The sequence below is a fragment of the Salarias fasciatus genome, chromosome 19 (genome assembly GCF_902148845.1).
Source record: "Salarias fasciatus chromosome 19, fSalaFa1.1, whole genome shotgun sequence".
Taxonomy (NCBI): Eukaryota; Metazoa; Chordata; class Actinopteri; order Blenniiformes; family Blenniidae; genus Salarias; species Salarias fasciatus.
This window is the reverse complement of record NC_043763.1, coordinates 21,145,952-21,160,640: the sequence shown is the minus strand read 5'-3', so window position 1 is coordinate 21,160,640 and position 14,689 is coordinate 21,145,952. Positions and strand designations below refer to the sequence as shown.

The following is a 14,689-nucleotide window of genomic DNA, read 5'->3' as shown; positions in this document are numbered from 1 at the left end:
TCCGGTTCAAGTCCTGGTTGCAGTAGAAAAGAAATCTAGCATAAAAAGCCAGCCAAACTGCAGCACAAGTGTCAACAGCTTGCGTTTAGGAATTATGTTCCTGTTTCTTAAATGTATTTCTGTTTTAGTCATACGTTTCTTTCGCTCTTCATCTGTTCTTTTACAAATGTGTTCAAGTATATTTTGGGAAAAAAAAAACACGATCATAACATAAAAACTAAAACGTAATAATAATAATAATTCAGTCCTACAGTTAAAAAAGATATAGGAATATCATCTGATCTTATGATATATTTAAATATTTTGAGATGATGCATATAAAATAAAATTTAAAGACCACACACATATTTAAAACATAAGATTATTACCGAAAGCAGCTTCTCAGCTGTAGGCCGCTTCTTGGGGTTCTTTGTTAGAGATACTTTGACAAAGTTATGGAAGGCGGCGGACCTGAGGGCGCAGATAAAGTTGTTTTGTTACAATGATTATCACAGTGGAGACCAAAGTATAAACCATCATATCAAACCTGCCATATACAATGATTATTCTGAGACACTCACCATTTGTTTTTGTCTTTTAGTTTGGGAGGCTGGAAGCTACTCTTTGACATCAGAAACAAGGCCCTACGGGAGACAAACAGAGCATTAAAAGGACTGAAAGGTGCCTCCACTTAAATCAAAGCAATTAAAAATCATGAATGAAAAGCCTCAGCGAGTCGTCTGTGGCGAGATGCTGCTAACTTCAGCTTAAACTTCACTCAACAGCTTTAAGAAATATATTTCATATAATTGCAAATCTATGGTTTGTTGTGTTTTTTTATTGCTAGTTATAAAAGTAATGTTGTTATGTTTGGTTGTCAGGGAGTCCCTGAATTATTCGTAAAAAAAATTTGGGAACCTCTGCTCTAAGTAAGTCCTGACATATTTCACAAAAACAAAATGGTTTTTGAATTATTTGGCACATGAAATGAAACATTCAAAGATAAATGAAAACATCAGGAGCCCTGTGCAGGAGCAGTGTGAGACGATTGTTGCTGGAACAGAAACAGACCTCATTGGATGCAGGTCAAACATCGGGGGCTGAAGCTCGGCCAACTCGATGGACGTGATGCCAACGGCCCAGATGTCACACAGCTGGTTGTAACCACCGTTCTTCTCCACCGCTGCTACTTCAGGAGCCATCCTGTACAAAGTCGTCACAAAGTTTCAGTGGAGACTTGAGAATTAAGGCTTAAAGGATGTTTATAAGCTGCAGTGAAACCTCTCCCGTCTTTCTGTTTATAAGTTGGAAATCAGTGACAAAATAGAGGTATAAAGGCCTTGCTTTAGGCATTTAAAGCAGAGCGACTCAACTCCAGATCTCATGTCGCAGGTCGGAGCCCTGCATGTTTTAAGTCTCTCCCTGCTTGAGCACATCTCGATCTGAAACTGATGTCTTCAAAATGTTTGTGAAAGAGCCCAGTAATGAGCCCTTATTGCAATCAGCTGTGCTGCAACTGGAAAAGACCAAAAAACACTCAGGACTGTGGCAAACGGGTGGAGCAGCCCTGCTTCATTAGAAAATTTTTAAAAAATCAACCGTTTCTCTTTTGGAACATTAATCACATACAATATACGTATGAGGAAATAGGTTAAAACGGAAAAATACAAAAATATCACATCATTCACTATTTATAGGTATAAAAACAATCTCTACATTGAACCGTTGGTCAGCTGCACTTGTGCACTAAATGGAAGTGCAAGATGCAAAAATGAGCACAATGCAAATTCTTATCTTTGCCACTAACACTATTGACGCCACACAAGCAACACCTATCGCAGTGTGAATTATGGATGCACACGACTGCTCACATAAAACGCTCAACATCCGCTGGCAGAATGTCAGTCTGTTGACATTATGTTTCATTCATGTATGAAGCCACTGAATTGTCATGCATTTGCACACCACTAGCGGAGGTTACAGAGCATCAACAAAACAAACAAGGTAGCCTGTGGGCTTTGACAGAAAATAAAAAGCACATATCACATTCACTGAAGTATTTCAATACAGTATTAGCCTGGACTCATCATGACCACAACCTCACAAGATTTGCTCCTACCAAACTCTAAAGCTAGAGGCTCCAGCATTCATTGCATCTATGAACCTGATCATACGATTTATAATCTGAAATGTACAGCATGGTGTAAAGTGCGAGCAGCATTCAAACCCATTTTGACTTAGAAAGATTGTGATTAAAAGCTTCAAAGGACTGCTAACAAACTATACTTTCAGAGAAAAAGTTTAAAAATATATAGAGGAATTAGTGGCAAACAATGTAAAAAAAAATATTCAGAAGGTTTATATTTCTTGGAATAGTTGACAAGTCTTGATTTAATTTTTCATTTAATTGACAGGAACAAACAAACCATTTCATCCATAGTGTTGAAGAAACAGAAAGAAAGTATCAACTACCAAATACGGTGAAGTGTCTGTCAGGTGTGTGATCACAGTGGCACAGTAAAAGTAAATTTAAAAAACGGTTTAACAGTAAGTAGACTGGAATATATTGGGATACGTGGCTTGAAGTCTTTAATCACAGCTTCTTTAAACAGGGCTAACAAAACCTGTCATGGGGCCAAAGGCCTGTTGAAAGAGGGCGACACTCACCAATACGGTGTTCCAATGAAGGACTTTCTTTTGGCAATGGTGGCCGTGATTTTGGCTGCAACTCCAAAGTCAGCTGTAACGAGGTTTGACAGGACTTTGCAGATTATGTAACGCACATACGACTGAAACCTAGTGAGGACTTAAGAGGCTCAGAGGAAACTTACCTAACTTCACGTCCCCGTTGTCTGTTAGAAGTATGTTTGCTCCCTGTCAATGAAGCACAGAAATATTTGTTTCTCTTCAAACTCATTCAATAGACAACAATATATTAGCATCACAAGTAAAAAAGTGTTTCCACATTATTTCACAGTAAACCTGTTAAAGTGTGAATATGTTTGGGTGATATAATATTCTGGTTAATGCATTGACAAATGGCCAGTTGCTGATTTGACTTCCAGTAAAACTGAATCAGGATCGACGCCTATTCAACAGCTCCACTGAGTGTTTCTGTTGGCTGTGACTGACAGTCTCTCTGGTGGCATCCTGCGGTGAGAGCAGAGGAAACAGGAAGTGCTTGCTGCGTAGCGCTGAGAAAAGATAATAGGTCCAGCCCTGACCTCTATGATAACACATGAGAGTGAGGCTGCAGCCTTTTTACGTGTGCATCCAGCACCGTCCACTTTGCTCGGCCTCGAAACAGCGCTAAGCTGCACCGTCAGTCGTGCACTTCCAAAGTGAGCACATCCTCAGCTCTCATAACTTCACCTCACACCTCTGCTGAGCTGCACGCCAGACTGAAGTCTCACCTCCAAACTCAAAACCAACAAAAAGCATTTAAAGTGGCAATGTTTCAGAAAAAGCCGAAAACGAATCAAGCCTCGACTTTTTGTCTTCTTTGTGTTTCGGCTGCGCCCTTCAGGGGTCGTTGCCAGGGGTCATCTGCCTCCATCCCACCCTGTCCCCTGCCTCCTCTATTGTTAAACCCATGATCTCCATGCCCTCCTTCACTGCATCTATCAATCTCCTTTCAGGTCTTCCTACTTGTCTGCCAGCTGGCAGCTCCATCCTCCAGGAGTTTAGAAAGACAGCAGCTGAAATGCCTCAATACTGACAGATTGAACTCAGCAGTGATATAAAGATCCAGTGAGGCAATCAGACAATGTGCGCGCACTACATTGAAGTGGACATAAAAATATTATGATACCTTGATGTCACGGTGCATCTTGCCCTTGCTGTGCAGATATCCCAAACCCTGTGAAAGAATCAAGCATTCATAAACAAGATCAGATCCCCCCCACCCCAAAAAAAAAAAAAAAACTTAGTGTAATTTAATCAAAGGAACATTTAATGATCAGTCTACCTGTAAGGTCTCTCTGGACACATATGCTATTTGTAGCTCTGACAGCGGTCCGGTCACTATAGAAAAACAATATTTAAGTGTTTACATGTCATGGAAGTCAGAGAAGGATTTCAAGATGGACATTGCAACAGAACGTCTTTATTTCTTATGAAAGTAGTAAAAAAAGAGAAGCGTACCATGATAGATGTCCTGCAGTGACCCTCCACCACAGTACTCCATACATATCCAAAGCTTCTCTCGACTGGAAAATAAACAAACACACACAATTAGTAGGTTAAAAAATGTTTTTTCAGATTAATGACACATTATTTAACTATTGCGTCAATATGGGCAAACAGGTCACCAGCCCATCACAATAAAGCTGAATTTAATTCAATTGAATTGAGGCCACCTTGTTTAGAAATTCTAAAAGAACCAAACACTTTCACTGATCACAAATTGTGTTTTGTTAAACTATTCAGGGGGGAAAAAAACTGCATTGACTGAAGATAGCATCAAGCTGGTTTCTCTACACAGGCTGCCAAAAAAAAAGTACATGGAGAGGTGAGAAACTGTTCAGTTTGTGGTTTTCTAGTTGTATGTATGCAGCGTCTGACAAGAGAGAAGTGAAAAAACAAAACTAGAAAACATCGGCCCACTGTGAAAAGGTCAATTTAGCCAAAAGTAACTGATAAAACCACACAGACGCTTGATGTCGGCAACTAGAGCAAAACTGTTCAGCACCATCGGGCATTACAGTTGTGAATTATTAATAATACCTTTCATCACTTGATTGAAAATGTTCTATTTTAAGATTGTTAAAAATATTCACTTTTACGCAATTGATGAGTCTTACCACTCTATTATTATAGCCTTGTGTGAATTAATACGTGAGCGGTTGCTCATTACCGTTTTACTGTAAGCAGCCGAGCTTTGTGCGGCGCGACTATAAGAGCCATTCCTGCTGTGATGAGACACAACATCCCTCTGCACTAACAGCCGTATAAAACAGTTCAGAGGCTCATATTCCTGTTAAACCTGCTGGAAGTCTGAGGCAGCTGTGGGCGGACCGGACCTACTTCCTCTAAGATGTCAGCCACAAAACACAGGCTCCATTAAGGCACGAGCGCTGCATCCTGGCACTGAAGGGCCTCGTCAGCACCAGTCAGCCCTGTTCAGGAGTTTGACTCATACTTTCGCACGCCGATGTGACCCAGGCAATTAAGTGCATCATGTGAGTTTCAGGCAGCGGCTTGCTGAAATCCTTTTGACAGTTACATATGAATTCCACAGATGTTATGGCCCGGCCCGGCCCGGCTGCGCGCGACAGGAGAAACCACTGACAGAGTGACAAAGCAGGAGTATTTTCAATTCGGCTCTTACCAGAGGTAGCTCCCAAAGTAGGCCACAATGTTGTGGTGCATACATTCCTTCACCATGAAAATTTCCTGCTGTATGATGGAAAAGTCATCCCCTGGAAAGAAGAAGAAATCACACAGACAAATGAGACAAACAAAATAAAAGGTGTGTTGACATCCAATTTAGATAATCAGTCCACATTTCATGTGCTAAACTGAGCCGAGAAAACATCGTCCTGATTTTAAACAGTCATTTCAGGACAAATGACGAGTACAACCTAGACTTAACAAACGTAAAAAAAAAAAAAAAAAAAAAAAAAGACGTAATGCTGTATTTACTTCGAGATTACATGTTTCCATACGGTCTGGGTAAAGGCAGCAGATTACAGAACGGCCAACATCAGTAAGAACATCTTGTACTTTAAAAGTTTGTGCGGTATAGGCCAATATCCAGGCTGCAGCAACCAACGCTAACACATCCGACCAGTAGGAAGCAGAGGCTGAAATATGTGGGCCCAGCTGCTCCCAATTGTGCAAAGACACAGCGGTGGAATACATTTACAGGAGGCTAAGCTCGACCAGACGCTGCCAGCGTCAGTGCTCTATCAACACACTGTCATCCTCGGCAGGCGTCCAGATTAATCTGATTTCATGGATGCAGTCGGTGCCAAAACACATTACAGTGCTAACAAATCACTAATAGCATGCCCATTTTTGTTAATGGATGATGATATTTATTATTTTTTCATAGTGAGGTGTCATCTAAACACGGATTCTCTGAAATCTGTCAGAGATGAGCTGACAGCCCAGACGAAATGTCGAGTAAATTCTGGTTGGCTGTGACTTTCACCCCGGAAACAGAGCCAGGTGGCTCGTGCCCAAACCCAATTTAGATAGGATCCAGACATGTGAACGCTGTATGGTTTTAACAGACACAGATTGTTCAAGCTGGTTTGACCCAGGAGGTCCTGTCCAATAAATCTGCTCACTGTTCGTCAGTGCAGGACTAAAATCAAAGATTCACTGAATGTTTGATTCTGATATGAACTACAACGTGGCCCGAGGTCTTCTGGCAGATTTCTCTTGATTATACTTCAACTAGTTTAATCATCTTATAACCAGACTGTTTGGATTTAATCTGAGTTTATGGCTTCAGATTCAGTTCACGTGGTAGTGTAGTGGACAGTGCCCTCTCCTCATATTGAGAAAGTTTGAGGGCTTTTCTGTGCAGAGTTTGCATGTTCTCCCTGTGTCAAGGGAGGGATGTTCAATAAAATCTTCACACTTCTATTTCTCATTGAGATATATATTGAATGTTTTCAGTGTAATCTATATTTTTGTCCTCAATCTCAAGCTGCTTTAAGGACTTAAGAAACGAGTGACCTTCTGTGATTTTCAGACCCAACAATCTCGGGGGTTACCAAGAAAAACCTAAAAAGGAAAAATATTTAGAGAGAAGCAGTTTTCTGCAGGCAGATGTCTTTTGGCAGAGATGGTGGAGAACGGTCCAACTGGTCCAAAATGACAGCAAGTACTCACTACTGTGTATATCCCCGACAAAACTGACTGGGAGCAAATTCGAAAGAAGTCTCAATCCCTCAGATGTTCTGGCTGGAATCACATGAAAAAGTGTTACTGTCCCACCTTGTCTCGATGTTTCAGGCTGTTATGCTGGTGAGGGGTGTATTTTCATGCGTCACAGCTACTAAACCTTCATACACCATTTAGAAACGTGGTGGAAACAGAGAAGTGTGTGTGCCGTCATGTCAAAATGAACAAAAGGTTTAAAGCACCTTATTGAATTTATGGTGAAAGCAAGTGCGGGCAGGTCATTTTTCAGAGAGGCCAGATAAAAAAAAAAAAAAAAAAAAAAAAAAAAAAAAAAACAGGGACAGCTGTGAAGGGTCGAGCTATAACTTCCCTTTAGCTCTGCTCAACATGAATAAACATGACATTCTTTCAAAAACTACCTGGTCTTAAATGTTTTAATGTGTGTTTTCTTGTAATGGTGAATCAAATTTTCAAATTCAAATCATTTTATTCATGTCCCACTGAAAACTCCACATAGAACAGTTTAACACAACTAATCAATTTAGTCTCCTGCAATTTCATCAAGAACACAAGTCTTTTGATTATTTCACCGACAGCAAGGTCGTGTAAATTTGTTAAGTATGAAGCACAGCTATAATGTTAAGTTTGTCTTCACTAACATCTTCGTTTTTCTAACAATCAGCAGTGTCAAGTATAGAAACAATTAAAAACTTTATTGGTTATCAGTATTTGTTAGTCATGGGAAGCACGAAGTTGCTGCTATGAAGAAAAACAAGTTATTGAGCATCTGTTCATATAATTACATTAAATTCCATTGATTAATGCTGTTATTCTTCCCTGCTGTCACCTATAAGGCATCTCATTCTGCACTAACCTGCATGAAAAACTTTATACAAATAAAACCTGACAGTTTGGCACCCACTGCACCCTTTCAGAGTTGTTTTCTACATTTCTGGGAGGGCTGAGCCTCTCCCATGTGAGCCTGTGTATTAAAACCTGCCGGTAGGCCAACACGTGCCGTATGATCCCACCAACTAAACAACACGCCAGTAATTTTCCATCTGAAATCCCTAATTAAATCCTTTGTGCGACACTTCCCTTCACATTTCTGCACACTGTGGCTGTCTTGCTGCTGTATTAGCTGGTGATTTGCTCCTAAATCATGCGCCGTTCTTTTTCTTCAGCTTACTGCAGATACTTGACGACACTGTGACAACAGGAGAGCGAGTGGCTTCATGTTTGCTCGGTGTTGTCAAAAGAAGGCTGTACACGTGGAAGTGAAGTGCCTCTGTTTGTCAGAACTACTCTTCTTCTGTCTATAAGTCATTTTTATTGCAGACAACAAGAAACAACAGGAAGTTTAAGCCATCTTTACATAAAAGGTGTTTGTACCATCATTTTTTGCTGCCTTTAACAAACATAAGATGAAGCGTTCATAAATTAGCTTATACCTATGCACTACTGGATGTGTAATTAAAAAGATGCGACAGGATCTCCTGTTAAGCATGCAATTTTCAATGCATCTACTCACGCAGAGTAAACAGTCACAAAAAATTTAGTGTAATTTAAGAGCTGTAACTCCTCGCCCCCCCACCCCCCATCTTCTCTTCTCGGTGAGTTGAGGCTGAAGAGTATACCCACTTCCTCTCAGACTGAGCGCTTCCGTCTGCTTTGAACACACACTTCTCACCCATCAGGTCGAGTTTCAGTGGTGTGTGCTGGGCTTTTTTTTTAATCATAATCTAATTAATCTCACATGAACGTGACTGCACACACTGAAAGTTTGCCATCTGAACGATTTTCAAGGTTAAAGATAAAACTCTGCTTTGACTTGAAGCTGACAGTGAGCTTGGGAAACTTCAGAGTTCCTGCTCATGCTCGGACGTGACAGCTCATGTGGCTTTCAGCAGAATGTCCCAAGTGCAAAAAAGCACACAAATGAAGCGCTGTCTTTAGAGAAACAGCAGTAATAAACTATGACGTTAGAAGAAACCGACTAATCCAAGAGGACAGATTCTGTGCAAAGTGTGAGTCATCAAGTGCTTAAACTGGTCTTCGGTGGTCATGTGCCTTCTAAATTATGCAGTTAACAGGCCAACGGAGCCCTGTCGCTGTGAAGCTGGAGGGCTTCGCCACGCCTTCGTCTTTTCTCTCTGTCGCAAACTTCATACGGGCGTCGTTCCTCCCGGTCAAACCTGTTTGATTGCACGGTCCACCCAGAGTGGTTTACCTCCAGCACACAGGCTGATTCACACATAGCAGCAGCATTTTTTTTTTTTCCAGTGGAAAGCCTCAGTTCATGATAAAAATGGCAGAAATTTTAAATGTGTTTAAGATGGAAGAAAGAAAAAAAAAAACAAAGCCGATCTCCAGCCTCTCTGCAGTGGCTGTATGAAATGTAAAAGGAAACCTCCCAGGGTAAATTCAGACAGGGGAAAGTGGGAAACATGTTTACCTCATTGAAAGAACGTCCCCACATTCAGTCTGGGCTCATTTTCCAGATAGAGTTTGCATGTTCTCCCCGTGTACATCAGTTTTTCTCTTTGAATACTTGAACTTTCTCAGTCAACTAAAAACATGCATCATGTTAAAAGTGGTTCCTGTAATATTGCATGTAGATATACACTATTTGACTTTAAGTACAGAGAATACATTCACTGCTAATTATGCAGTTTACCTGCATGTTGTGGACCTAAAGTTTAGAGATGTAGTTTATATGACAAAACTCTGCGTGAAAGTTTAAAAGCTGTTTGATCTATCATGTAAATGAGATGTTTGTGGTTGCAGACAGTTTTGTTTAGACGTGGGAAACAAATGAATCTTTTGGTCAGGAGGACGGCAGAACTCTGAGATAAGACCTTTAGGTGTAGACTTATGGAGTCGAAGTTTGCACATATTCCAGTTTGCACCAGTGAGATTTGCTCAGTTGCTTTCTCTCAACTAAAGAATGGTAACATGAAGAACATCCTGCAGCTGCAGCTCACCTCTGGAATGTGTCTTCCTCTGATATTCCTCCAGAATATTCTTTAAATATTTACCTCAAAACTTGTAAACTGATGTTAAAAAGGGGGAAAACATTCTCAACTGATGATCCTAAATTTGGACAAAATCTCGAACAAGTTACTCGACTGGGGGAGGCCTCCATAAACACGTCGCTGCTGTCAGATCCGGTTACAACCAGCATGACTCCCACAGTGACGTGATGAATGAAAGAGAAAACAAACAGGAGTGAATCTCCTCCTTGGCTGACTGCTAATCAGCTGAGCTCTGTCTGGCTGCTGGTGGCACAAATCCCCTTCCTCATAATCCCACTAATCTGGATCGCACCAACTCTGTCACTGGGTCATCTCCGCACCACCCGAGCTGGGCACGCTCACAAATACCTTCCACAAACACGACCTCGGGCCACTGGGCTCATTTGGATACTTGAACACATGCTGAGCAACTTCTGTTGTGCACTTTTAGTAGTTTACTGCTATTGTAATCCATGAAAAACACATTTATCCTCAGGCCCTAATGCATTCATACGTAAAAGGCTTACAAATAAAGACAGACTAGCAAATCATCAGTGTGTCCAATGGCAGAACAAATCAAGAGAGCCTCAAACTGAAGCTTTGTTTTAAAGAAAGATGGAGGTGGTGTTGACTCTTACCTGGTTCCAGCTTGATGATCTTCACCGCGGCGAGCTCTCCTGTTTGGATGTTACGGGCCTGAAAGATAAAACAACACACGGATGGGCACGAGTGTCACTTCAATTTTAAGTACCAAGTGTTCATCTTTCTCTTAAAATAGTAGATATTTGCTGTGTCAGCTTTCATGACTTCCCACAACTGTAGGTTTTATTTAAAATGAAAATTACTATTACTGGCTTTGGAGCCAGTGGGCAAACAAAACGTCAAAATGTATTATTGCAAAGACTGTGTGTGGAGGATAAGCGCCACCTGACACATAACTTGAACCAGGTTGTTGGAAACCAAAGGCAAAAGAAATTAACCTGCTATCTAACAGAGAGTGGTCGTCTCTCAATTGGAAAGTTGCAGGTTCAATTCCCCATCTTCCCCTGTCCAGGGATGCTTGTTGATAACAAGTAGATCAACAACTGGCACAGCTGCTTTTTACCATTATTCCAATATGTCCTCATCTTACCTTTCTTATTTTAAAATATCAGATGAAGAGATGCATGAGTTACCAAATATGGTCACTTTCTTAACGAAGAGTTGAGTAACCATCATCATCAGAGGTCATCAGGTCAAACCACGAGCAGGATTAGTCAACAAGGGAGGCTCGACACTGCCTGTCAGTATAGCTCGAAATAACTCTCTTTAAAATGACTTAGTATTTAGTCATTCATGCAGAACTTTGTTTGTCATTGTTTTTATTAGATATATAATAAATGAATATATTCATTTCTAAAATCCCTTTTGTGAGCTTTTATGAGAGACTCCCACATCTGAACCTGCACAGACGGGATGATTCATGGGTTATAATTTCTGTAGCTCAGCCGGGTGCAGACGTCCATATCCAGGTCAAGACGGGATGCTCCCTAATCCGTGGGAGTGAGGAGACGGGAAGAGCAGTTCAATCAGCAGTAAACTGTAAAACCCTCCCGCACGGCCACCTTTGAACGCTGACAACGAGTTGGTGAGCCACACATGCAAACACTAAACACCAAGGCACCACAGCTGATATCACACATGCAAATGGACTAAACCCAAATTAACCGGGCGATGATTCTGTGTTGCACGTTTGTGATTTTTCTAAATGCTGTGAGAGCTTGTTCCTGTTCTGAATTCCATTGTAAGTATCTTTCTTAAAACAAGTGCCTCTATTTACATTTCCTGGAGCCACTCACAAACCTGAGCACTAAGCTGAGAAAGAGGAAGTTGTGAAGAGAATTTTCACGTGTGATGCGGCAAACAAGACATTAACCAACTTGTGACTGAAGGAAGGAGAAGTTGGACATGAAACAGACTTCTGAAGAGACCTGATACAAGTTCAATCACCCCTGAAGCAGATGTGCAGGAATTCTATCTACATCTACGTTTTGAAGAGGAAGAGGAAGAATGTAAAACGAACCACTCAAAGCAGAAATATCAATTAATACATTTGCATGCGCTGCTTAATTGAAACAGTGTCTCTGTCCTCGTATACATTGTTGGGGGTGCACTGATGTACTGTTGCAATGATGTTTCCTCCATGACGGTAGGCATCGAGCTGCACTCTTTCAGTTTCTAAGTATCGCATCGGGGCATTTCTGGTTGAGGCAACATGAAGTCTGTCTCCGTATTTGTACAAAAGAAAACGCCACCGGGTTTTGGTGTGTTTACAGTTAGCAGTCAGCTGGCTCCTTCTGTTTGACTGCATGTTTACCTTTTTCACATGTTGTCTGACCTTTGGACTTGGTGCACATGCAACTCATCACTCGGCAGTGCAAAATCCAAAAATGTTCAGTATTGTGACGATAAGATGTTCAATAAAAAAACTGTCTTTTCTTTACATCATGTGTGCATCTGCTATTCTACTTATCAGGAGAGAAGCAGTCTATTAATGTATTTCATTTGATTTTTGAGCCTCCGAGATCAGCCCTTGGCCACTTAATATGAAATATGTAGGGCTGTCTATCGATTTCATTCAAATTGTACTTTTCCTTCATATTTAAAAATCTGTCATTTACAATTGATAGTCATTTACAATTGATAAAGCGTGAATGGAAAGTGAATGGAACCACTTACTGAGGGTCAGTCAGTTTTATTGGAATATTCAGATTGCATAATGTTGCTATTCCAATGATGAGAAATTTACAATATATTGAGCTGCCTGAATAATTATCAATACTCCAATTCATTCACTGAGAGTAGAGACTTAAGGGGAGATTCTTCGCTTCCTTTCATTAAAAAAAATAATCCATATGACAATTATTGTCCCGAAATGTTGTCTCCGACAGAAATTTTAACATATGTTGAGCGAAAGTTTGAAATCTGAAGGGATATACGAAGGGATAAAACCGCACACTGACAAGTGAGCAGATGATCCAACAATCAAGATTAATTATCATCAAACAGTTAAAAACAAAAGTGACTGTCAAATTGATCCAATCAAAGTCTGAGAGCCACTGAAGCTGAGGAAGGCCGGAGCTGTGCAGAGGCGGACTTTTCCCCAATCGGAGGTGTTTCCGCTGTCAGTGCGGAGCAGAACACACCCATAGTGAAACGCATGTTTAGACAGGGGCCTGATCATATTTCAGCCCGCTGCAGCCCTCGCAGCCTGCGAGCTCTGGGAGAATACCAGGCGCAGCATTCCACCGGTGGTCACGTCTGGGGGTGGGGGCTGGCCACAGAGGCTTTGTGTGGAGAGAGGCCGCTGGCAGAGCGGCTCAACCATTGCGTCTGGATCAAATGGTTTGTCCATGACAGATGGATAGGAAAAGGAGAGGAAAAAAAAAAAAGCTCCCGGGAAGGCGGCAGCAGGCATCAGGCAGTTTAGGAAGCTCGGTGTCAGCTCGGAAGCTAAAACACTCGGAAAATGAACTCCCTTCACATTTTTACAACTCGAGGGTAAACTTTCTGTGTAGAACAGCAGTAGCACCGCTTCCCTTTAGGCCTAAAACGAAAACTATCTCCATAGCCAACTGGAAAGAGTTTAATAAGTAACACTTCAAACACACTAGCTGTTGATGGTTTTACTGTGAACTTCTGAGGTCTGATCGAGACTGAAACCTTTCAGTGCAGGTCACTGCCTCAACAATCTAACAGAACCAAAACCATTTCAAAAACAACAGTTTGATTAACTACTGCTCTTCATCAAAATCTAAACCAAGTGTATCTTTGACTGTTTCACAAAAAAAACTCTTAGCCCTCATGTGATAGATTCTGTGGGAAACTTATGCACAACATGGTCTGCACCGAAGTGAAAAATGAGAAAGAAATGTGATCAAGATAAAACAGGCATGCATTTACAAGCATTCACTCTTCATCTCAGTGGAGAACGTTAGACAAACAGGTTTGGGAGAAAGTTTTGGTTTTCAGTGGCTCATTGTGCTCAACCGAGAAGCGACAAATAACAAACTTATAAAGAAGTGCTGCTTTTTCCCCTGTATGAGCAGATACAGAATTCAACCTCCTGTCAAATGTGTTGGTGACATACTGCAGAACAAACAACACTCAGGCTTAAAGAACAACTGTGGGTCTGATTAGTCATGTGACGAACAAGCCGCTGTATCAGTAGGTCCGAAGACAAACCGTGGGAACTAATAACCGTACCTTGTATACGTCCCCGTATGTGCCACTTCCCACCCTCTGGATGAGCTCAAAGTCGTGCTGAGGGTTCTTCCTCAGAATCCCATCGCTTGCCCTGGGAAAGATGTCCATGGCGACTGTGACCAGAAGGATCCTTTACATTTAGTTGGCTCGACCAGATCTGGTGTCGGTCGTCAGATGAACTAAAAACTCCTCAATGCAGTTTTATCTGTGGCTACTCAGATGGCTCCTCTATGTGCTCCATGTCCTTAAAACAACAGACAGAAAGACAGGGAGGAAAGTGTTAAAACATAGAGCAGAGAAACATCAGAAGCGTGAATTGTTCCTTAAAGTAGGCCACAATATCAGATTTGGAAAGATGAGCAAGTTAAAGATCTTTTACCAACTTGAAATGTCAAGTTCAATCCAACTTGATTTACATTTATGGACATATGGACAAAAAAATGTCCGAGCATACTTGAAATTATCAATCAGAGATATGGCAGCATGTGCTGATATGTGTAAATATTGATTCTCCTTAGCTACACACAGAGCAAGACTACAGTAAATTAGTACGTAAGCACATTTCTCCAATTGTACTCAGTTACAAACTACTTTAA

General features: G+C 41.2%; 1 protein-coding gene across 6 annotated transcripts in view; it reads right to left on the bottom strand.

The window, feature by feature from the left end:
* The window catches only part of map4k5 (mitogen-activated protein kinase kinase kinase kinase 5), a 37,973-nt gene that overhangs the window by 19,700 nt on the left and 3,584 nt on the right, over positions 1-14,689 (bottom strand). For all 6 annotated transcript variants that reach the window (XM_030117234.1, XM_030117235.1, XM_030117236.1 and 3 more), the window contains exons 2-12: positions 14,094-14,337; positions 10,487-10,544; positions 5,309-5,399; positions 4,123-4,187; positions 3,947-4,002; positions 3,791-3,838; positions 2,811-2,853; positions 2,647-2,719; positions 1,051-1,182; positions 561-623; positions 369-450 (exon numbers count right to left, since the gene is read on the bottom strand). In XM_030117234.1, the coding sequence (XP_029973094.1) occupies positions 369-450; positions 561-623; positions 1,051-1,182; positions 2,647-2,719; positions 2,811-2,853; positions 3,791-3,838; positions 3,947-4,002; positions 4,123-4,187; positions 5,309-5,399; positions 10,487-10,544; positions 14,094-14,201 (819 nt within the window). In that variant the 5' untranslated portion in view covers positions 14,202-14,337. The remainder of the gene's footprint in view (positions 1-368; positions 451-560; positions 624-1,050; positions 1,183-2,646; positions 2,720-2,810; positions 2,854-3,790; positions 3,839-3,946; positions 4,003-4,122; positions 4,188-5,308; positions 5,400-10,486; positions 10,545-14,093; positions 14,338-14,689) is intronic.